The sequence below is a fragment of the Callorhinchus milii genome, unplaced genomic scaffold (genome assembly GCF_018977255.1).
Source record: "Callorhinchus milii isolate IMCB2004 unplaced genomic scaffold, IMCB_Cmil_1.0 Scaffold5, whole genome shotgun sequence".
Taxonomy (NCBI): domain Eukaryota; kingdom Metazoa; phylum Chordata; class Chondrichthyes; order Chimaeriformes; family Callorhinchidae; genus Callorhinchus; species Callorhinchus milii.
In genome coordinates this window covers 28,259,472-28,283,416 of record NW_024704746.1, presented here as the reverse complement: position 1 = coordinate 28,283,416, position 23,945 = coordinate 28,259,472, and the positions used below count along the sequence as shown (strand labels likewise).

Here is a 23,945-nt window from a genome sequence, read left to right as displayed (position 1 = left end):
TAGCTTATCGGTTTAAAAGAAAAACTTCGAGATAATGGAATTCAATGCAAAGCAATAACAAGTTTACAGATGCAAGAACGGAGTTTCTCCCAGTGTCCTGACCTACAACTCCTCCAAATAAAATTGGCCAATCCCTTCATGGTTGTTTTGCAGGACACTTCCGCACATAAATTGGCTGCTGTTTCACCCACAAAATACAAAATACACAAAAGAGACATCATCCCGACGTGAAAGGAGGCATATCAAATGTAAGAATTTTTTTTTTGTTATTACACAGCAACATTTCTCTTGCACATTAACGAGACTTGCGAGTTGCAGACATGTTGGCAACCCTATGTAACCGATACGGTTTAACCCTGTGCAGCAAAGCCCCAATGGGCAGAGCCTTTGGCAAGAAACGTAAATCACTGAACTACGGGCTGATGCAAGGACACAGAGCTGCTCTTAACCCGAACTTGGTGCAAACCTCTGCCCATTTTATGAGGTGGTGAAGCTTCACACCATAGCAGTTAGTCTCTTTGCAGGTTGGAGTCCATAGACTGTACCAATATTAGTGGGGTGGTGGTGGGCATGGTTGGGGTGGGGGGGAGGGGAGAAGTGGGGCAGAGAAATAGTGGGTAGAATCTTGGAGCCATTAGATGATGCTGTGGTCATAACTCCTCACAAATTGTTCTCTCAATTCCAAAGCAGTCGCAGGATCAGTTTGGATTAAGGAAGCCCTTCATCCCATTTGATCTCATCCTTCCAGAGCACCCACCCTACCATCTTCCCAATCAAGCGTCACGCTGTGTGTGTGTGTTTTTTTTTTTAAAATTCAGACACCTTTTCTGAAAACCTGCTCTAATCATTAAATATCTTCTGAACAAAATGCATCCATCTTGAAGTCCGTTGTAAAATTTCCCTTTGCAAAACTAAACCTACGTCCTCACGTTGTACTGTCTTTCAGTGCATCCGAAAATGTTCCTCTGGGTTAACTTTATCAATCCCATTTAATCCTCACTGAGATACTCCACTTTCACGAAAGTCTTCAAGATTCCCTCTGCTGTTTTGTGTGCGTGCTGTACAGTGCTGTGGTATTGAATTCCAATGTGAAGTTGTAATTACTGGGGATGAGAACTAAACCAGATTGGTTTACCCAAAGATACCTGAATTGGAACAGTTCCAGCGAACTTATTGAATTCGGACAAATTTACATTTGGACCAAATATCCTGCATTTCCACATTGCTGCTTTGTTGGGTGGCTGGAGCCAGGACAAAAACAGTCTGTCGGCTTTTCATAAAACCCAATAACAGATTGTGTAGCAGAGAGATGTGTGTGGAGACTTGTGGTGTTATCAATCCCATCACTGGAGTGGTATAGATCCTAACTTCTTAATGTAACAGAAACCATTTTTTCATCCATGCTACAAAGTAATAATCATAATCCTTGCATTTGATATAGCGCCTTATGTCTTCAAGATGTCTCGAAGCGCTTCACAGAATATACCGTAAAGTGAATTGACTGTATATTTTGTGGGCAAAATGCACAAAACAATGTCCCACAATTGTGGATTGAAGTTTGGCTAAAAGTACAAAACTGAACTGGATAATTGGCTGTAATTAAATTGAATTCAGTCTCAACTTTGAAGTTGATTTTCCAAAATCAACTTACAGAAAAAGCGTCTTCAAAATTAAATATTTATCAAATTCTAGACATACTAAAATGTTACGTAGATTGACTAAATATAGATCTGGGTGAAATTTCTCCTAAAATCAACTAAGTAATGAAACAAATTTTCCAAAAGAAAAAAAAAGTACAGCCACACATTTACAAATGATGTTCTACAGTGTCTAAGACAATTTTTATGTCGAAAAAATACTTTGAGAAGTTTTAATGGTCCAATAGTGCACTTTTACCTGAAAAAGCTACTAGTGGGTGAAAAATACATTATTTCCTAACAGATCAATGTCATTTTTTTTCAATCCATTACAAAACTAGCTGCAGGAATAACTACCCTCTCTTCCTGCCCCCCCCCTCCCCCATCCCCACTCCCAACTCAAATTACGTAGGAAAGTGAAAATGCATTCAGACGAACAGACAAGACATTTGCCACAACACTAGGATATTTGGGGAGGTGGAAGGAGAGTGAAAGGGATCCTACCCTTGCAAAGGGTAGGGAATCGAACCCGAGTCCTGTCGCTTGTGAGGCGAGTGTTCTAACCACTATACTGCAGGACTCAACAGCTTGAATAGAAGGAGAGATGTCCATATGCATCAGAAGAGAAAAGTAAATGGCCCAAATCAGTAGATTTTATCATGTTTAAACTTTATATTGAAGACCAATATTTTCCTGAATTTAAATATAGTTTTGCGCAATTATGACTCCAAGCTGCAGCTTTTAATGTTACGACAACGTAATGCACAAAGGATAACAATCCTTGCATTTGATACAGCGCCTTACCACGTCTTCGAGACGTCTCAAAGCGCTTCACAGAATATACCGTAAAGTGAATCGACTGTAAATTTTTGCGGGCGGAACGCGGCAGCCAATTGCGTCTCCCACAAACTGTCGTGGATTGAGTCACCAAATTATTATTGGTTTTTTTTTTAAAAAGGTGATTTTGAAGGCAAAAGAAATCGTCCTGACTATGCAGCACTCCCCGACTCAAAGTTTTAGCACTGTGCTTCAACATTTCTAGCGGCAAGAGGATACAATGAACAGTAAATAGTGACTGGAGTGTGAAACGCATTTCACGCTGTGTATCTTTTTCTGGGAATTCAAACACCTGAATAACCTCTAGAGGGCACTACAACAGCTCACAGAGCAAAATTTACCAACTGAGCTTTACAATAGCATTTGCGACATCTCTAAAAATCAATCAAAAAGTTCCAAGGAGTCAGGGTTACTTGGTGAATAACTATGAGAAGGTTGCATAGATTTTGCACTGCAAACCAATGACCTGGAATAAAATCTTTAGATATCATATGGTTAGGCTTCAAAGCCAAAGCTTCAATAAAAGGCAGCGGTTTAAGACCACACAGCCACACTATATACCCTTACCTAACGTTCTGAACAATCAAGGACTGAAGGACTCCACTTCATATTGACCGCTTTAGTGAAGTCAAGAAAAGGAATACTAAAGCTTTTTAATGGTTAGTTTTTTTTAAAAAAAAATGGGTTGGGAGATCAGTAAATCAACAGTGGGAGCATTACAGATGTATCGGTTTCATTAGTCAAGCAAAACCAGCCAAATCAATAGTTTCCCTGTTACTTACTCTTCAAAGTAATTTGCACAGAACTCTTATATTTTTGCTACACTATACAGATCGTGGCAAGAGTACAGAAAACCTTTTGTGATAGCCTATCCCACTGCTTCAATGTCGCTTCTGTAAAAAATAAATCCCGATAAATAATTCACATTGCAGCTGTTTTACGCATAAAGCAAAACTTTGCGACAAAGCACACGAATGTTTGCAGATTTGTTGTACATTAAAAAAAAGGAATCCTTTCCTGCCTGCAGATGATTTCCTTCCAACGGTTCCAGCAATAAGTTATTAAAGTGTACCTCAAGTAGTCTCTGCGACAAAGGATGAGGTTGGCTTTGGTGTAGAGTGTTGAGCCCACCTCGCCTAGGCGGCAGTCACAGCAGGCACATTTCAGGCAGTCTTCATGCCAATATTTGTCCAGAGCCTTCAGAAGGTAGCGGTCTTTAATCTTGCGGTTGCAGCCAGCACAACCCTTCGGCTTGGCGTCTGGCTGGACTGAGAGCATTTGTATACCTGGAAAAGAAACAGAGGCGTTCAATACAAATTTTGAATTCTTATAAGTACACGTTAGCCATGTGCGGTTATGTTTTTGAACACTTTACTTTAATAAATCTAAAAAAAAAAGCTCGTTGAAAAATATTGATTGAATATACCCGGTTTCTAATTCTATTCAGTTTGATATACGCCCACACAAAATATACAGTCAATTCACTTTACAGTAAATTCCGTGAAGCGCTTTGAGACATCACGAGGACCCGATGAGGCACTATACCAATGCAAGGATTATCATTTTTAAAGTAAGAAACGCCTTATGATTTGAAAAACTAAAAAAAGGCATTTTTGAAAAAAAAGACTGCTGGATGTTATGTATAATTTTTCTTGTTGCAGATCGCACGCCGCGAATAACCAAGGGAGTGTTGCATTTACGAGCTACAGACTTCCCCACGAACAAGCAGCAACGGTGGACAGTGATCGACTGGTAGGAAGGGAGGAATCAAGTGGGATGAGCAGGACAATGTCCGATTTTCATCCCGAATCCCTGACAGGATGGGGTGGGGGGGGGAATGCATTCCTTTCCGTGCAATATTTCAGATTACTGTAAAACCACAAAGCAATAGAAATTCATCTAACCTGAATTGAGCTGTTTCAAGCGACAGGCAGCTCTGGGATTCAAAAATCCTCTAAGCTTATGCTCGCGAGGACAGCCACACTACTGCAACAACCAACCACCGGGGCTGACTACTCGCTCACTTCCAATATTTATGAAGATCAAACTTTCGCATTCGTTACTTTTTATGTAACGCCAGTGAAGCAGAATTTCCCATCTTTGACAATAAAGTGGAAAATAGCTCTCTGTGCAGCTCAACGCGTCCTGAACTGAAAGAGCCCTTTTTTGGGGACGGTGCGGGGAGGAAAGGATTTGGCGAACGATTTAATGAAACAACCTCCTGCATCAGTAGAAAATAACCTTCCTCGCTCCCGCTCTTTAGATGTTTACAGGCTTTGCTAAAGAGAGGTTCATTATATTGCAGCAAAGAGCCTCTTAAAGAGACCCATTTGTAAAGTGGGATTTCCAGATCAAAACTGCGATCACAGAAACTTCACATTCAGCAAATTGACAGGAACCTCAATTTCTAAATAAAGAGCAGTGAAGCCGCTCATACAGTGCGGCATTTAATAATGGTTAAGGCCACTTTATTCCATTTAAACTGTGGTTACTTTTAAATTGCCTGGATGGGATTGTGAGCAGAAACCCATGCTTGATTTCATCTATTCTTTCCCTCTTGTGCTGTGTCACTGAACCACACAGAACTCAGCCTGAATAGTTAACATAGAAAAGTGCTGAAACTCATTAAGAGTCCCCTGGAAAAGTAAGAGTTTCAGCTCTCAGAATATGTGCTGTTTCACATGCTCCCAAGCTGATTGTTAGTCGTTTATGCCAGAAGGCACTGCTAACACTGATAGATTTGGTGAATTGGAGTGTGGGTCCCACAGCTGGGAATACTGAGGCAAATTAAAAGAATTTTGCCAACACAGTCATCGGATCATTGAGGGATGCCAGACAAAAGATATATATATTTTTTTAAAAAACACACACACACACAAGGAGGAGGAGGGGGGGGGGAGGGAAATAGAAAGCTGAATCAAGCTTAAAAGCTGTTTCTCTCTGTTCAGTCGCCCAAAGCATCCCTGCAGGCTGCAACCCTTAGAGACTACAATGCAAATAAATGTCCCAGATCTCAGGGATTGGAAGAGCTTTTGAGCAGTAGAGCTGGGGAAGCAATTTGATTCCCTCTTTTCTCAGATGCAGCTGCAAGGCTCAGAGATACTGACATTCTCTTATCAGTTTAATTACAGTTTCCATGGCAGCAAAGTGCTAGTGCTTGGCAAAGGCCAATGAGAGATTTGCAACAGCAAAAAAAAAAGCCAATTTTTGATGCAGCTAGCATACAAAACAAAAAAAATCATCCCCCCCCCCTCCACCCCATCTCTGTTAACAGGCTCAATCTAGGTGCTAATGTCTTTTTTTTCCTCTCTCTCTCTCTCTCTCTCCCTGAGAAAGAATCAAGCCTGAATAATGTGGAGGGATGCATTAAAGCTTGACACAATTAATCCACAAGGAAGAAGGTACCTTTCAAAGCACCAGGAGAGAGAGAGAGAGAGAGAGAAAAAAAAAACAGTTAACAGTGGCTTTTTGCAATGGAACCAGGCAACTGCACTGGAAAGAGAGAGTGTGTGAGAGGGAAAGGGAGAGGAGAGGAGAGGAGAGAGAGATGGAAAAGAGAAAGAAAAAGGATGAGAGGAGAAAAGGGGAGAGAGAGAGAGGAGGAGATGGAGAAGGAGAGAGGAGAAAGAAAGGGGGAGACAGAGAGAGAGAGAGAAAGAGAGAGAAAGAGAGAGAGAGGGAGGGAGAAAGGAAGAGAATAGAAAGAGAGAGAAGGGGAGAGAGAAAGAAGGGGGGAAGAGAAAGAGAGAAGAAAGAAAGAGAAGGCAAAGTAGAGAGAGAGAGAGAGATCTATCTGTGGCTGTAGCTCACAAAGCTGGTGAACCCCTCTATAACCTTCTCCACTCACGTCCAGAATGATATTGAAAGGCAGTGGTGACTGTTACTTTACCAAAACTTTTCTCCTTTTTCTGCATCTGTTCACTTCTGCGGACAAACTGGCGATTGATCTCTCTCTCTCTCTCTCTTTCTCACTCACTCACTCAGCGAATAGTATCAGCGAAAGTAGCATTCTCACTCTCTACAACAGGATCAAGTGGACAGCTGTACCCACACAGAAGGCTCACTATTGTATAGCCTGACACACACACACACACAGACAGACACACACACACACAGACACAGACAGACACACACACACACAGACAGAGACACACACACAGACAGACAGACACACACACAGACACACACACAGACAGACAGACACACACACAGACAGACAGACACAGACAGACACACACACACAGACACACACACACACAGAAACACACACACACAGACTGACAGACACACAGACAGACAGACACACAGACAGACAGACACACACACAGACACACACACACAGACACACACACAGACAGACAGACACACTGACTCACACACACAGACTCACACACAGACAGACAGACAGACACACACACACACAGACTCACACACAGACACACACATACATACAAACCCCCCCCACACACACAGACCCCCCCACACACAGACCCACACACACACACATACACAGACATACATACAGACCCACCAACACACAGACCCACACACATACACAGACCCCCACACACACACATACACACACAGACCCACCCACACACATACACAGACCCCCCCACACACACATACACACACAGACCCACCCACACACACACAGACCCACACACACATACACAGACCTACACAGACACAGACCCCCCACCCACCCACACACCGACCCACACACAGATGGACACAGAGATCCACACACACACAGATACACACAGACACTGTTCATCACATCACTACTCACAGATGTCAGTGTATTGCAGTACATGTCGCGATGTGAAGCTGACAATGCCACACAGTGCTCCTGTCCCCCTTTGCAGACAGACACCCCACACAGACACTGCCCACACCTGAACCAGCGCTGTTCACCCCATCACACACTGTGTGTCACTTACAGATCCACTGTAATGTACTGTATTGCAAAGTGACGGTGTGAAAATAGACAATTCCACATGTTTTTCTCTCCCCTTTAAAGACAGAGAGAGACACAGACAGACAGACAGACACTGCAGAAACCCCAACCACTGCTGTTCATCCCATCACCATCATTGCTGCTCACAGGTCCTACTGCATTGCATTGCATTGCATTGCATGGACCGATGTGAAATTGACCACACCACATGCTTTTATTCCTGAATAAAAATAATCCCACACCCCCCCCCCCCCCCCCTCCCCTCCCACTCTACTGTGATCTTAGAATCCCACTCCAGCTCTTGCTTTACAGTCAACACCAGTTCAGTCTCACTCAGCCTTTTCCTGCTCACCCCCTTCAAAAAAAAAAGCAAGAAACGTTTATAATTCACCCCCCCCCCCAAAAAAAAAATCACAACTTACTCAAAGGCAAGATGTGAGATCCACACAGACTCGCACATCAACCCGCAGTGTTATTTGCAATAACTATTCTGCACTAATCACAGTGACTTCATGGGAAGTAGTGAGGAAGAAGAACATTCAAAAGATTCTGGAGAGAAAATATACTTATATTTATACATTACACACACACACACACACACCAGATCTCTCTCTCTCTCTCTCTTTCTCTCCACTGTCCAACCAACCAAGAATTGCAAAAGGTAGAAATAAAGAGACAGACACAAGAACAGAGCTTCAGTTACTTACCTTTCCTCTTAAACATGTACAGAATCCAGATCAAAAAAAATGCCCAGAGTCCATACAGTGTGTACTGTCTTCCAACACAGCAAGGGTCAAACACAATGAATGGCTGAAAGGCACTTCTATGGTAAAGTTTAAGATAATGAGGTCCTTAAGGAGCCTTCAGTAATTGAGTCGGTGGAAACTCAGCTACAGGTGTTCCTTCTATCCAAGTCTCTCTCTCTCTCTTTCTCTCTCTGCAGTGTAACCTTTTCCTCTAACTGACTGACTTGACTGAACTGACTGACTGACTGACTGACTGAAGACAACTTACCTATCAGCTTAGGAGAATTGTCCTAAATGAATCCAGCTTCATCATCTGCAAATTCAATCCTTTTTATTTTCCACCGGTGAGAGAGAGAGAGAGAGAGAGAGACAGATAGACAGACAGACACACACACACACACACAATACAGTAAAAGGTCATTCAATTATTACCCAGGAAAGCACAGGTCTAACCAAAAGCACACAAAGCTCTTGTCAAACCACACACACAGACACCACACACACAGCTCAGCAGCTCACAGTTGGAATATTTATCACACACACACACACACACACACACATTTGCTTTGCTGATGATGACTAGAGAGAGAGTCCAGGAGTACCATCAAGTACAGCAGCAACTATGGGATAGATAGATCATGCCTCAGAGCCCAGTTTCTCATGGTGAAATTTACAACCAGCAATAAAGCTTTGGCTGCAGTTAGAAAAAAACACACACACACAGACTCAACACACACACACACACACACACACACACAGAGACTTCCCTACAGAAAGGCAGAACAACCAGAACCAACCTCTGTGAGTGCCTCCAGTTGCCAAAGACAGGCCAAGAGCTGCAGATTAATGAGACCTTTTTTTTTTCCTATTGATTTAACCGTTTGACAAGTGTAGCAGAGAAGGCGAGTTGGTGCTTTGCCTATTTTCACAAAGCCCTTTCTTTTTTTTTCCCCCCTGGTTTACCTCTCTTCAACTGCTCTGAAATAGCAATGTCTTTGTTAGCCAATGCATAGACAGAGAGAGAGAGAGAGAATGTGTGTGTGAGAGAGAGAGAGAGAGAGAAAAGAGAGGGAGTGAGAGAGGAGGGAGAAAGAGAGAAAGGAAATAAAATCAAAACAAATGGAACAGCTAATGAGGACAATTAAATTAATTATGTTCAAGGAGATGAGATTTTTTTTTACTCTATGATCTGTTACCCTTCGCTGGCGATGACTGCTCTCTAATTCATGGCAAATGATTAGTGCATCTATGCAAATCTTTGTTTAAATCATTCAACTAATTAAATGATAGGATTATTCTTCTGCCTACAGTGACATCATTTCCCAGTAATTAGTACTCTATTTAGACTGTGGCAATAGATTCCTAATGTCAAGCTTGAGATATTCACCAGTACCTTGCACTGCTTTGACATCCACCCCCCCCCCCCCATCTATTCCCCCACTATCAACCCCTTCCTTCCACCCCATTATATTATACATTGTCTTTTTCTTGCTCGCTGTCTTCAGAAGATTTGGGTGAATAAGATGCTAACACTCCGTTCGATAAGGAACGCGTGTGAAAAAAAAGGCATCAATAGTTAACATTCAGCTCCATGCTATTCATTTCCCCCCAAAAATGTAATGATAATTAGATGGGTCATAAAATGCTCTTCTTTTCATTATGACTGATGAAATGCATTAAAACTGACAGGGTATTACCTGACAGTAATTAGGTTTTGTCATGAATTAAATTATTTGAATGCAGACTATCTTACCAATCATGCAATTTTCAGGGAAATTTTTTTGGTCAGAGAAAAGAGACAGAAAATAGCATTTTCCCCCACCACCCCCGCCCCCCCCTCTCTCTCTCTCTCTCTCTCTCTCTCTCTTCATAATCATATGAATTATTCACAGAATCATCACAAAACTGTGCAGATGAAGAGGCCCGCCACTTAATGTACCGCACAGATGTGATCATCAGTGATTGCCAACGATGAAATACAAGTGCACACAAAGTGATTCGGTGAACAAGAGGTGGAATTTAATCATCTACTGATATTCTGTAAAAAATACCATTAACCCTCTATATATCATCCCCCGCCCCCCTCTCCCCCCCCCCCCCCCCCACTCCTCAACATGCACACAGAGACACGCGGCACTCTTAAAAGAAAAATTGTGCTTTTACACTCGGCATCCAGCTTGAGGTTGTTTGTGACAAGACGAGCATTTGCTCTCACAGTGGGTAAATTAAGTGTTTAACTGAAGACTCTCAGAAAACCTTTCAAAGAATTGGAGATGACTAGTTCCCTAGTTACAATGTTCCAGCCAAACAGTTTCTCGGATTTCCACTCTCTTTCTATTCATGAAAGAATTGACTTAATCCCCTTATTTTATAAGCAGTATCGTGGATTCGAATTCCACCAGCGAGACAATTACCGAACTTACCTTATATGAAAGTGTCTGGGTGACTGTGGGAGGAAGGAAAAATTGTCAAGTTTTCACTTGTTTTCTTGATTCGCAGTGAACGCGTTTCGAAATCTTCCTTTTTTTTGGGTGGCGGGTGGAGGTGGTGGTGGGTGGGGGGGGGGGGGAAATAAAAGTAAAAACAAAATCGAAAATTCCCTGTAACCACTGAGATAAACACTAAAAAAAAAACCAGCAGCAGTGTCGGCCCGGAGGAAATTAAACGTTATTCTTTTCCTTTCTTAAAAAAATCTTTGAAAGAAAAATTCCGAAGAAGACAGAAAGAGAATGAATCTCGTTTCATGGGAATGACTGCAGAACCAACACTTTTTTTTCCTCCCCCCCCTTCTAACTGCGACAGCAACGATAAAAGGGCCACCTCTCTCTCTTCTCTTCCTGAACACAGAACCTGAGTGGGCCAGCTCTTTTCCTCCAGTATTTAAGCACCTCACCAGGTCCCTAGTTAGTAGCTTCCTTCAGCTCATCCAAGAAGCTGACAAGTACTGTTAGAGGAGGCTGTACATGTTGCTCTAATGGACCTCATTAAGTTCTACTTACAGATGTTCTCTTAACATAATTGATCTGTGGTGAGTTGAGAGGACTGCAACTTATTCCCCAGCCCCCAATTACGGTTGGGTAATTAGATCCCCAACCTCCAATTTTTCACATTCACCCTTCTAACATTCCAAAATATCAAAGTATCTCTTTCTCACAAAGCCCCCCTTACCGGACTCCTCTCCCTCACAGTATTGACAGTTAGATCTGCTAACCTTTGTAGTGACGCCAGTTTTAATAGCACATTCAGTCCACTGACAGAGCTCCATCTTTTTTTCCCTTTGTTTCTTCTCTGCCTACTTCGGTAACAAAGGGAGAGAGAAAACTAACTTGTAGAGTTTGTACTTTTGATAAAAGGTACTAATGATCAGTCTTGGCAGAGGAAGCTTTTTTTTAATGTCTTTTTATCCGCTTTAATTCCTCGGATGGAAACTTTAAGGAACAATGAAGGAGAGGGGTGCTGCTCTGAAATGGTGAGAAGAAAAAAATAACACAGCACACCTGGGACAGATGAAGCCAAACCAATGCTTTTATAATGCCAATCAGTGGGGCTGTTATTATCCCTCTAATTAGGAAAGGAGTCTAAAACACATCGCACTTTGGGAGATGGTAATATTTTGGTTTTGCACTTAAAAGAGGAGAGAAAATTTGCTACACCGTAAGAATTCAGGATCGGATTGCCACTGACAGCCTTTCGCTAATGGATACAATGGATTGTGTGCTTTTTCAAAAAAAAACTAGGTAAAAAGTTTGCCCAAAACAAATGTTACAGACGAAAGTTCACAGCGCATTAAAAGAGCGTTGTGTTCAATACAACATAAGCTGTGGAAATCTAGCAGAGTTGTGCTGAATATCATCCTGAAACTCTTTATTAATATTAGCAAAAAAACATTGCTATAATGGCAGGGCGAAACCTTAGTCATGTTTCCTTACTCCACACGTTTCTGTTTAACCAGCAGTAACTAGCAGTAAGTAGGTCCCCTGTTGTTGGAGGATCGCTTTCCAGGAGTAATAATCCCTCAAAAAAAGATTTGGTCACTCAATCCACGACTGTCTGTGCAACACTGCTGTGTGCAATTGTCTGCAGCATTTTGCTCAAAAGATACACGGTCAATCCACTTTACAATATATTCTGTGAAGCGCTTTGAGATGTCTCAACGATGTGATAAGGCGCTGTATCACATGCAAGGATTATTATCATTATTATGATGATGATGTTAAAGTTCTCCAGAACTCTGGTTTGATGCAAGTGTTTGGTAGGAATGAGTGGTAACGTGGGGCCATTCATTTGCTCCAGTATTCTCATACACATTGCTCATGTCTTAATGTGGGGTCCTGTAGCTCAGTGATTAGAGCACTCGCTTTTCAAGCGAGAGACCTGGGTTCGATTCCCGGCAGGGTGAAACCTTGGGCAAGTTTCCTTACTCCATACGCCTGATAATAATCTCTCAAGAAAAAACAATAATAAATTTCAATCCGCGGCTGATTGTGGGACGATCATGTGTGTAATTGGCTGCCACATTTCACCCACAAATATACAGTCAATTCACTCTACAGTCTATTCTGTGAAGTGCTTTGCGATGGCTAGAAGGCGTGAAAAGCACTGCATCAAACGCAAGGATTATTATTATGTCTGATGCTAATTCAGTACTCGTTGCTGTCATATGGTTCCGTTGCACCATTAGTAACAAAAGGTATACATTTTTACTGAGGTGACATTTTGCTTAATAGTAATGAGTACGGCAAGTGGAAAGCAAGTAGATTAAAAATTACCCTGGTTCATCAATAAATGCTGTATAGTCTGACAATCCTATCCTGTATGAATTCTGGATCAGGAATTAATCTATAAACTAATTTGGGCCTTAGATTAGATAACATTTCCTAAATGGAAGAATACACGTACCTTTCGTTTTGCTTTTCACTGCTTCAGAATCCGATAAGCAGCAATGTGTTTCTAATCACCACAACATACTGAACCTCAGTTAAATATTCCATGTCTCCAAGTTAATGTTTCATATTATATTTCTGATTAAAGTCTACGCAGGATTGAAAACTCAGAGGTAAAGGCCCCCAGTTCAAAAAAAAACTAGAGATAATATAATAATAATCCTTGCATTTGATACAGAGTCTTATCACATGGTTGAGATGTCTCAAAGCACTTCACAGGATATACTGTAAAGTGAATTGACTTTGTATTTTGTGGGCGAAACACAGCAGCCAATTGTGGGCGAAACACAGCAGCCAATTTTATTTTGAGGGATTATTTTTGAGAGATTCAGTTAAAATTCATCTCGATAATCTGCTCAATGATAATAATTTATCAATGACTTGTATCCTAGGTGTGTGAACTGCGTTGGTCTTACCCAAAATTCAATTATAATAGTTTTCTGGGATACTTTAAATTGGTAGAATTCCGAATTGCTAGTGTTAAAGGGTATGAATTACTGTAACAAGTGACTGATCGAGCCACAGCCACAACATTTACAAAGAGAATTGGAATAAATACTGGATGAAAGAGAATATTAAAAGCACATGGGGGAAAAGCAGGATAGGGCGTGGAGTAGGTAGCTTCTGCAAGCCTATCACCCCAATTCCACTGATTTCTCTTCCCCCAAGAACTGAGTTCAAGATCCTCATCCTCACTTTTAAATTCCCTTCACTGTTTTACCCCATCCCACCTCTGCAACCTTCTTAAAACGTCTCAACCCGCCTGATCCCACTGCTCAGTAGTTACTGGATTATTATTATTATTATAATGATTATTATTAAGTCTGCCTGCTGTGAAAGGCGCTCCATGAATATAAATGTTATTGTAACTTCAGTTGTGGTGCTTGTACCAGCACAGACATGATAGGCAGAGTTGTGTTCTTCTGTACTGTAAACTGTTCTGATTCTATAAAATGCCCTGAGAGTATTTTTCGGTTTTGTATAGACAATACAATTATATGCAATACAATCTATATGCAATAATTATTCACTCAAACATTCAACTTGACTCTCATATTCCCTTCCTTTCTTTCTCAAAGACTAGGGCAGGTCTCAAAATGACCATTTAATAGCAAAACTATCAACACACACACACACACATATATATATATACATACAAACCTTTCCCTTCATTACCCATCCCCCCAAAACAAAAGTACCACAATTGGGCAACGGGGAAGAAATAGGAGAAAAATTACTTCTTCAGAAACAACCTTTCCTGAGATGATTTTGTTTCCTTGAATATTTCTGAAGCGTAACTGTTTAGTTTCAATGTTCGTTGGGTATTCCAGTGCGGGTCAAGTATGTGGTTCATCGTCTTTCAAAGCTGTTGGAGTCAAACTATTTATTGTGCGGTATCTGTGATTTTCCCTCCCTTGTAGTCATTTTGAATGTATTTACGCTATTTATCCAATTTACCAAAGGCATCAAGAAGTACTTACTTTCGATTGCAAACTACAGGGGCTTCAAACCTGATAAATAAGCTGTGGAGTTGTTTTACGTTTATAGGTCTCCTCTTCATGAAAGTTATTTTAGAAGATGAAAAAGAAGATTTATGGCTAACTATGACAAAATAATCCTGTTGAATGTAATTAATGTTAACAGTATGTAGGAGACGAAACTTCATATCCTGAGAACATGGATACCTTTTCTGTGGAAATTAACCCCGATTCACCACCTCTGTATTGTTCCCGGAAACACATGTTCAAACCCGTGTGTAGTTTTCGGAATAATTAATAACCATTCATTATATCTTGATGATGGTTTAATAGCATGGTGCTTTGTATTCAGTGACATGTTTTCCAAGGCAACCAAATGGATGGGGGAAGAGGACAAATTGAAGGATCAAAATTAAGCCTCATTTAAAAACTTGTCTTTGTATTTGTAAATGAGTTCCGTCCATCAAAAGAATACTGCATCTAACCCCCCTCCCCCTCCTCACTAAATGACTGTTCTGTACAGATTAGTGAAATCATGCACACTTATTTCCCTTATGAGTGGGGATGTGACATAATTTCTCCCTTCGCTGCCTAGAAAAACAAAAGAGCACAAATAAGGGAAGCGGGGAAAATAAGAATTGGTTGTGTTTGAACTGCATTACAGAAGAATTGATCATTGCTAAACTTATTATAATAATAATAACAATCCTTGCATTTGATGATAGCAGCTCATCAAGTCTTCAAGAAGCTTCACAGGATATACTGCAAAGTGAATTGACTGTATATTTTGTGTAACTTCCCAAATAAAGGAGGATGACAACGGAGGGTGGGAAAGTGGATAGAAGAAGAATGAACATGGGCAATGCAGTTGGGAATATGCCATAACTTTATTTATGGGAGAGAACGTATAGCTACTAGGATGTTTTTTTATATATATATATGACAGGTACAGTGCAAATAAATACAGTAAATTCCTGTTAATTAGTCACTCCAGGGGAACCAAGCTCAGTAACGAGTTATATGGAGTAGCAAGTTAGGCCTATGTATAAATACATAAATAAATGCAGCCAGGATATTGACAGTATGATGACTTTAAGTGGTCGTGACAAACTTTGACTAAGGTTTCGTCACGACCGTGAATTGAACCCAGGTCCTCTCACAAGTGCTCTAACCCTGACATTACGGGATTCCACGTCTACAGAGCTTATAATTATAATAATGTTTTTAAATGCAGAACTAAATCCTATACATAACACTTGGTCACTCTGCTTCTTTTTCTCTCTAGTGCTGTTCGAATGTAGTTCTGTGTTCAGGATTTCTTGTATATGTGACCTCAGGCACATTCTTGCACCACTCTTCTGCTGGCATACCAGATACAAACAATCAGGCCACCAATACAGACATAAATATTATTGCAACTAGAGCAGTCACTGTGGCTTTGCACAAAGTACTGTTACTGTTGCTGGCACAGTACAAATTAAGCCATTAACATTTATTTTGAACAATATGCCTTAGAATAACCAAGAAACTAAGTGAAATATCAGAATTTTAATTTTAACCTGCCAGAAAATATAGTTTTCAAACAATTTACTTAATGTAAGTCATCCAAAAATTGAAGGCAGAATAATCCACAAGTAATGGGCAAAAATTAAGAGTAAACTTTCTCACGTCTCCCTTTAAATAAAGGAATGTCAATGCTTTTATCCCTTTAGATTGTTTTCAATGGTTCAAATGCAGCCGAAGGCTGAAATTTAAAGGCTATTATGAATGTATTTGAAATGCGCCTTGAGAATTGCTTTTTGCTGTGAGAAAGATGAAAGTGGAGTAGATCAACATATTAAAAATATAATTATTAGCTTTGGAGTGTGCTAATTTGCAATTTGAGATGTATCTTAAAAAAAACCTAGGGTTTTACATTCATGTGGGCGGCTAATTTTAGCGACAGTTGATATGAGTAAACAGGAGCCGAATGCCGGGAGATGGCACCAATTACCAATTTGTCTCTATTTAGCATTATAACAATCCTTGCATTTGATACAGCGCCTTATCACATCTTCGAGACGTCTCAAAGCGCTTCACAGATTATACTGTAAAGTGAATTCACTGTATATTTTGTGGACGAAACTCTGCAGCCACTTGCACAAGGCAGTGTCCCACAAACAGCCGTGGATTGAGTGATCAAGTCAGCATCATTTTTTATTTTTTATTTTTTGAAGGGGTTATTACCCCCAGAAAATCAACCCTCCAATCGACTAACAACTGGGTTCACACCTACTGCTAGGTAAACAGAGGCTGTGGAGCAAGGAAACTTGCCTGCCCAGAAACTTGCCTGTAAGAAGACGTGTGAAGTAAGGAAATCTCCCTGGCCGGGAATCGAACCCGAGTCCTCTCGCTTGTGAGGCGAGTGCGGTAACCAATATGCCACAGAACTCTACTAACTTTGAAACGCAAAGATAATCAGTTGACTTTTTCCTTATGAACATACTTAAATATAACACGTGAGAAAGAACGCTGCCCAAATCTAATCCCCATTTAGAACAGTGGACCTTCCGCTTCGACCGTGCCTATCGAGCATCTCCCCCTCCCACCCGGCTCAGCTTTGTGCTTCATCACTGTCAAGTGCTCTGGGACGCTATCCTGCGTGAGCTGGTACAGGACAAACTGAGATACAATCTCTCATATGTAGAATATCAATTCCACGTAATGCCTTTTTGCAGCGCTTATTCTTGAACAGCTGAAATGGATTCCAACTTCTCAGTTTCTGCACTACAACCGATGCGTCGATACATATTTTCAACGGAAGAGTTTTCTTTCAGAAAAGCACTCAAAAAATGTTTTTCAGTTTAAAAAAAAGGTTACATTTTGGAGGAATGCTCGAGAATCAATATTTAAATAAGAAGGTCAGAGTCACTTCGCTTAATACACTTCTGAACCTTGTAGTTACTTTAAAAATCAGATTTATTACATTAATACAAGTACAGCCTGTTGCAGACTTACAGGTGTCAGGCTCTCTCAGTTGATAGCACTCTCACCTGAGTCTGAAGGATATGGGTTCAAGCCCCAGATTGGGACTGCCAACTCATTTAATCTGGGCTGACAGCCCATTGCAGTCCTGGGTAGTGCTGCCTTGTTGGATGTGCAGTCTTTCATAGAATCAAAGAACTTTACAGCAAGGAGGCCATTCGGCCTATAGTACCCGTGCCGGGTCTTCGCTTTGAAACAGCTACCAACTAGTCCCACTCCCCTGCTCTTTCCCCACAGCCCTGCAGAATTTTCGTTTTCAAATACTTATCCAATTCCCTTTTGAAAGTTGCTATTGAATCTGCTTCTGCCACCCTTTCAGTGCAGTGCATTCCAGATCGTAACAACTCTCTAGGTAAAAACAATTCTTCTCATCTCCCCTCTGGTTCTTTTTGCCAATTATCTGAAATCTGTGTCCTCTGGTTACCGACCCACCCGCCAGAGGAAAGAGTTTCTCCTTATTATTTTGATCATTAAATCTATTAAAATCTCCCCTTGTATAGTTTGCCTTAAAAACCCCCACCTTTTTTCTATGACTTACACCTGGGAACACAAACAAAAGTGAGTTGAACAAAAAGACTTTCATTTTTTTGGTTCAATGACATTACCTTACTTGTGCTCTCGGAAAAAGTTTGAAATTTGAAAAGACATCACAATTAGTCAACGCTTCTGTGTATGACGAACGGAACATCTGTTTTACAGAGCTGTCAGCAATTTAGTGAAATCAATTTTGACGGGTTCATTAACACTTACACAGCCCAATCCATTGAACCAATTTTACATATACCCAGCATTAATTTTTAGCTGGTATGTGATGTTAAAATTATTCATTTCTTTATGAGTGCTATGATAGCCATGTTTCCTGTATTTTATTAAGGTTGGAATTTATGTGCACCATAGCCAGAAAGGAATCATAAAGGATCAAGCTGCAGGAATCACTATCCGTCTCAGTCCATTTTTCCTGTCATTCCCATACAGATCGTAATATTTTTCAAGTGTCCATGTTCATTTCTAGTGCCAAACATGGTTTGAAATACAGTCTGTTCTAAAATTATTCAATGAATACTTTCAAGTGCAGAATTTTCACTAAAAGCTGGAATCTCAAGCACTGTAAATAGCGATACCAAAGTACCAGTGATACTTTTTCATATTGAAGTTAAATTGCAAGTGCATCTAGCTGGAATACATTTGGCAGAGTATATCTACAACTCAGTGTCGTAGTGTATGTTTTGCATTATAATTTCCAGTTTGGATGCGTTTAACTCCAATCTCCTCAGCTCACATCACGTTTACTAACTAGATCACTGGATCTTATTGGATGGCACCTCTAGACTACATTACTGAAGTTATATTGATCTGTCACCATTTTTTTTCCCCCCGCAAATAGTAGAGTTATTGTCATGGTGGTCAAAGGTGCCTTAAATTATTAGTAGGAGGTGAAATCTAGAGTTAAAGCAAGAGGAGAAATCTGGTTTCGGTCCCATACGAAAGATTAACGTTTCATATGGGACCGAAACCAGATTTCTTGATCATTTGCAAGAATCAAGTGATCTTGCAAATGATAGTGTGCTAAAATGACTTGCTATTCCTTTTCCTAGATGCTACGCTTGTCATAATATCAACCTGTGCACCTTTCAAGCTTTTTCTACTTTTATTTCCTTTCATCTTCATCACTGCTTCACAGCTCAGTAGCATCTCACTTTGGAAAAGCTTGAACTGGTATCATCAGTCTTTGTTACTGATCCTCTGGGATCAGTGGCATTGCTGGACACGACCTTTATAAGGAAACAAGGGCACTCGGCCTCAAGGAATGTCAATTGGTCTTTGAGGTGACTTTGTCTAACGGCTGATATCATGCGTCTTATGACACAGTTCCAAATAAAAATGCTCCAGGAATGACAAGGCAACAAATACGCTCTAAGACAGCCTAAAAGGTAATGTCAAATTAGTGCACGGAATACAAGCTGCCAGCTCAATGAAAACCCTTAAGGCTACCTTACAATCAACCACAAGGATTAGGATAAATTGAATCGTGGAAGCAAGGACCACTGCAGTGGAAATAGATTCCCATTCCCATTATCTTTTGGCTGGTTCATAGCTTGTAACAATGCATCACTGTTTGTTCCATAGCTCGTAACAAACAGACGGGTGTATAGCAGCGGTAGATACACTTGACAATTGAGATCTTCAAGGGGCTAAAAATAATAGTTTTCATCCACCACCAAATTGTAGCCTTTAGAGGTTAGGAAATCACGTAATCTTGTTCCACAGAAGAATCAAGTGATCTTGCAAATGATAGTGTGCTAAAATTACTCGCTATTCCTTTTCCTAGATGCTACGCTTGTAGTAATATTATCACAAGCAAACCCGCAGAAGCTATACAGCGCACACAAATTGATCAGTAAGAAATCTATCTATCTAAAGTGTGATTGATTAATACAACTGTTTGTCATCATTTATGCCAAGGATATTGGTACAATACAAACATTCCTGTCTAACAGTGAAGACATTCAGGTGTATAAGAAAACATATGAATAAAGCACGAGGTGTAGAGAGTGTATCCCTGAACATATCCAACTGATCAGTTATCGCATTAAAAAAAGTTAAACAATTTATATATTTAAGAGTTTGAACCCTGAAAAGGTTATTGCCTCAAGTGGAATTGTGATTATTGATAAAGCAACATTAGAACATAAGAACATAAGAATTAAGAGCAGGAGTAGGCCATTCGGCCCTTCGTGCCTGTGCTCCGCCATTCAATAAGATCATGGCTGATCTTCTCACCTAACTCTGATTACCTGCCCTATCCCCATATCCCCTAATCCCTCTATTTTTCAAGAATCTATCAGTCTCAGCCTTGAAAATGTTCAAGGACTGAGCATCTACAGCCTTCTGGGGTAGTGAATTCCATAAGTTCACTACCCTCTGAGTGAAGAAATGTTTCCTCAACTCTGTTCTAAAAGGCTGACCCTTAATTTTAAGACTGTGACCCCTGGTTATAGATTCTCCTACCGGGGAAACAGTCCCTCTGTGTCTACTTTATCAGCCCTTTAAGAATCTTATAAGTTTCAATAAGATCCCCCCTAATTCTTCTGTACTCTAGAGAATACAGCCCTAGTTTATTCAGCCTATCCTCATAGGTCAGTCCCCTCATCCCAGGAACTAACCGAGTGAATCTACGCTGCACCCCCTCGAGGGCAAGTATGTCCTTTTTTAAATAAGGAGACCAAAACTGCACACAATACTCTCGGTGCGGTCTCACCAAAGCCCTATACAGTTGCAGCAAGACTTCCCTACTCTTATATTCTAAACCTTTCGAAATGAACGCTAACATGCCGTTCGCCTTCTTAGTTGCTGCTGCACCTGCAAACTAACTTTTTGGGACTGGTGTACAAGGACACCCAAATCCCTTTGAATACTAACACTATCTAACTTCTCCCCTTCCAGAAAATAATCTGTTCTTTTATTCTTGCTACCTAGGTGAATAATTTCACACTTGCTAACATTGAATTCCATCTGCCACCTACTTGCCCACTCCCCGCGCCTATCTATATCTTGTTGCAATCTTTTTGCATCATCCTGAGAGCTCACTCTGCTACCGAGTTTAGTATCATCCGCGAATTTAGACACATTACATTCAATGTCCTCGTCCAGATCATTGATGTAAATGGTAAATAGCTGAGGCCCAAGCACTGATCCTTGTGGCACTCCACTAGTTACATCCTGCCAATTCGAGAATGATCCGTTTATCACTACTCTCTGCTTTCTACCCGATAGCCACTCTTCTATCCATGTTAATATTTTCCCATTAATCCCGTGGGCCTTGATCTTGAGTAACAGCCTTTTGTGTGGCACCTTGTCAAATGCCTTCCTAAAATCCAAATATACCACATCTACTGGTTCCCCCTTATCCAACCTGCTGGATACATCCTCAAAAAATTCTAAAAGGTTAGTCAAGCATGACTTCCCTTTTGTAAAGCCATGTTGACTCTGCCTAATCTTTTTATGGTCTTCCAGGTATCCCATAACTACGTCTTTTATTAAGGACTCAAGAATTTTCCCTACAACTGACGTCAAACTAACTGGTCTATAGTTTTCCCTATTTTCTCTCCCACCCTTCTTAAATAGTGGAGTTACGTTTGCAATCTTCCAATCAATGGGAACTTTTCCAGTATCCACAGACTTTTGGAAGATTATAGACATGCCATCCACTATCTCAGTAGCCACCTCCTTTAAAACTCTCGGATGCAGGCCATCCGGTCCAGGGGATTTATCGGTTTTAAGACCCGACAATTTACCTAGAACCATCTCTTTACTAATGTTAATCTCCCTAAGTTGCTCGCTAACATTGTCTTCTTGGTCCTCTATTTTTGGTATGTTTCCAGTGTCTTCTACGGTGAAGACTGTAGAAAAATACTTGTTTAATGACTCTGCCATGTCTTTGTCCCCTATTATAATTCCTCCGGTCTCTGCCTGTAATGGACCCACATTCACCCTCGCTAGCCTTTTCCTCTTTATATATTTGTAAAAACTCTTGGAGTCTGTTTTTATGTTCTTTGCTAGTTTGCCCTCGTAATCTATTTTCTCCCTCTTGATCAATTTTTTGGTCCTCCTCTGTTGTTCCCTAAAGTTCTCCCAATCCTCGGGTTTACTACTCATCTTCGCTGTTTTATAGGCTTTTTCTTTTGATTTGATACTTTCCCTAACTGCTCTAGTTAGCCATGGCTGCACCACCTTTCCCATGGCATTCTTATTCCTCAAAGGAATATGTGCTCGTTGGGAATTTTGCACTATCTCCTTGAATGTCTGCCATTGCTGGTCTACCGTCAAATCTTTAAGTTTAGTCTCCCAGTTTATTCTGGCTAAATCCTCTCTCATACCAGCAAAGTTGGCTCGATTTAAATTGAAGACTTTTGCTTCAGACTTAACTACTTCCCTCTCTAACTTAACGCTAAATTCCATCATATTATGATCGCTTTGCCCTAGAGGAGCCTTAAGTTCCAGTTTGCTGATCAGCCCTGTTTCATTACACAAAACAAGGTCTAATATGGCTTGTTCCCTGGTCGGCTCCTCAGCATATTGATCTAGAAAATTATCTCTAATACATTCTATAAACTCCTCTTCTATGTTACCTTTCCCAATTTGGTTGTCCCAGTCTATGTGCAGGTTAAAATCACCCACAATTAGTGTCTTTCCTTTGCTACATGCTCCACTAATCTCTTGATTTATACCTTGAGCGATACTTTGACCACTGTTTGGGGGTCTATAAACTACTCCCACTATAGTTTTCTGCCCCTTGAAGTTACGTATCTCTACCCATACTGACTCTACATCTTGCTTTTCAGATTTAAAATCTTTCCTCTCTACTGTTTTTCTCCCATCCTTTATTAGCAGAGCCACTCCCCCTCCTCGTTTACCACATCGCCTATCTTTCCTATATACCACGTAGCTGGGAATATTCAGTTCCCATCCCTGATCACCCTGAAACCATGCCTCGGTGATGGCTACTAGATTAATTGAGACACTTTTCGTTCAGTGCATTTATTAATAATAATAATAATCATGCATTTGATTCTGCTTCTCACGTCGGGAGGACGCAACACTATTTCTCCACATTTGTACTGCATCTTTATCTCAGGTGTTTTGTCTCTAGTCTGTTCCTGTTGATTCATTGCACTGAAATCAGCTTTTCTGCATTGATTTACATTTCAACTTATTTTGTAGCTTTTTAAACACTCATTTGGCTAGCTACGAATACACAAAGAAAATAATTGTTTTGAGGTTTGATAATTGAGTACGTGGTGATGTATTAAACCAACACAGATGGCATTTTACAAATGAAGACTTTCAGTATTAAAGGCTAGACAGGTATGAATAACGTAGCAGTTTTTCACATATCACAAGTAAACAGCAAGTCTACGCTCCTCAGGTAGTGAGTAGCCATTTGCTCTCCCTCTACTCCACCTCCACTGTTGCATTGACATTCACCATAAAATGCACCTTGCTACAACACGGCATTTTGTCTGATTCCCAGGTAACACAATAGGTAGAGTCCATTGTACCACAATTGCTGTCAGCAAAAAAAACCTCTTGCATTGAATTGACAGGCATTTGACGAATTAAGTCTACTTGGAGTGCAATACTACTACTTGGAGGTTAACTCTTTCAAACATCACACCCTTTGCAATGCAGATAATGCTCCTGTCCTATCTCAGATGAATTGATAAGCTGGAGTCTGATGATGTTTTCGCTGCTTACTCCTGACAGGATATAGTGATCCAAGAGGTAATGTAATTATGATGCCAGATAAGGTGTATGGAATA

At 40.6% G+C, this 23,945-nt stretch overlaps 1 protein-coding gene and 1 non-coding gene across 12 annotated transcripts in view; one reads left to right on the top strand and one right to left on the bottom strand.

Moving 5' to 3' along the window:
* lmo3 (LIM domain only 3) overlaps window positions 1–23,945 on the bottom strand; it is an 87,829-nt gene that overhangs the window by 34,878 nt on the left and 29,006 nt on the right. The window contains exons 1-2 of one of the 11 annotated variants that reach the window (XM_007904123.2): window positions 10,604–10,713; window positions 3,547–3,760 (exon numbers count right to left, since the gene is read on the bottom strand). In XM_007904123.2, coding sequence (XP_007902314.1) covers window positions 3,547–3,752 — 206 coding nt within the window. In that variant the 5' untranslated portion in view covers window positions 3,753–3,760; window positions 10,604–10,713. Of the gene's footprint in view, window positions 1–3,546; window positions 3,761–3,900; window positions 3,941–4,378; window positions 4,508–6,284; window positions 6,573–7,266; window positions 7,635–7,856; window positions 8,031–8,141; window positions 8,218–8,448; window positions 8,545–8,977; window positions 9,152–10,603; window positions 10,714–23,945 lie in introns of those variants that run through there. The other 10 variants (XM_007904121.2, XM_007904120.2, XM_007904119.1 and 7 more) reach the window with 10 other exon arrangements.
* trnae-uuc lies at window positions 12,508–12,579 on the top strand. The gene has a single exon. It is a non-coding gene; the product is annotated as a tRNA-Glu (tRNA).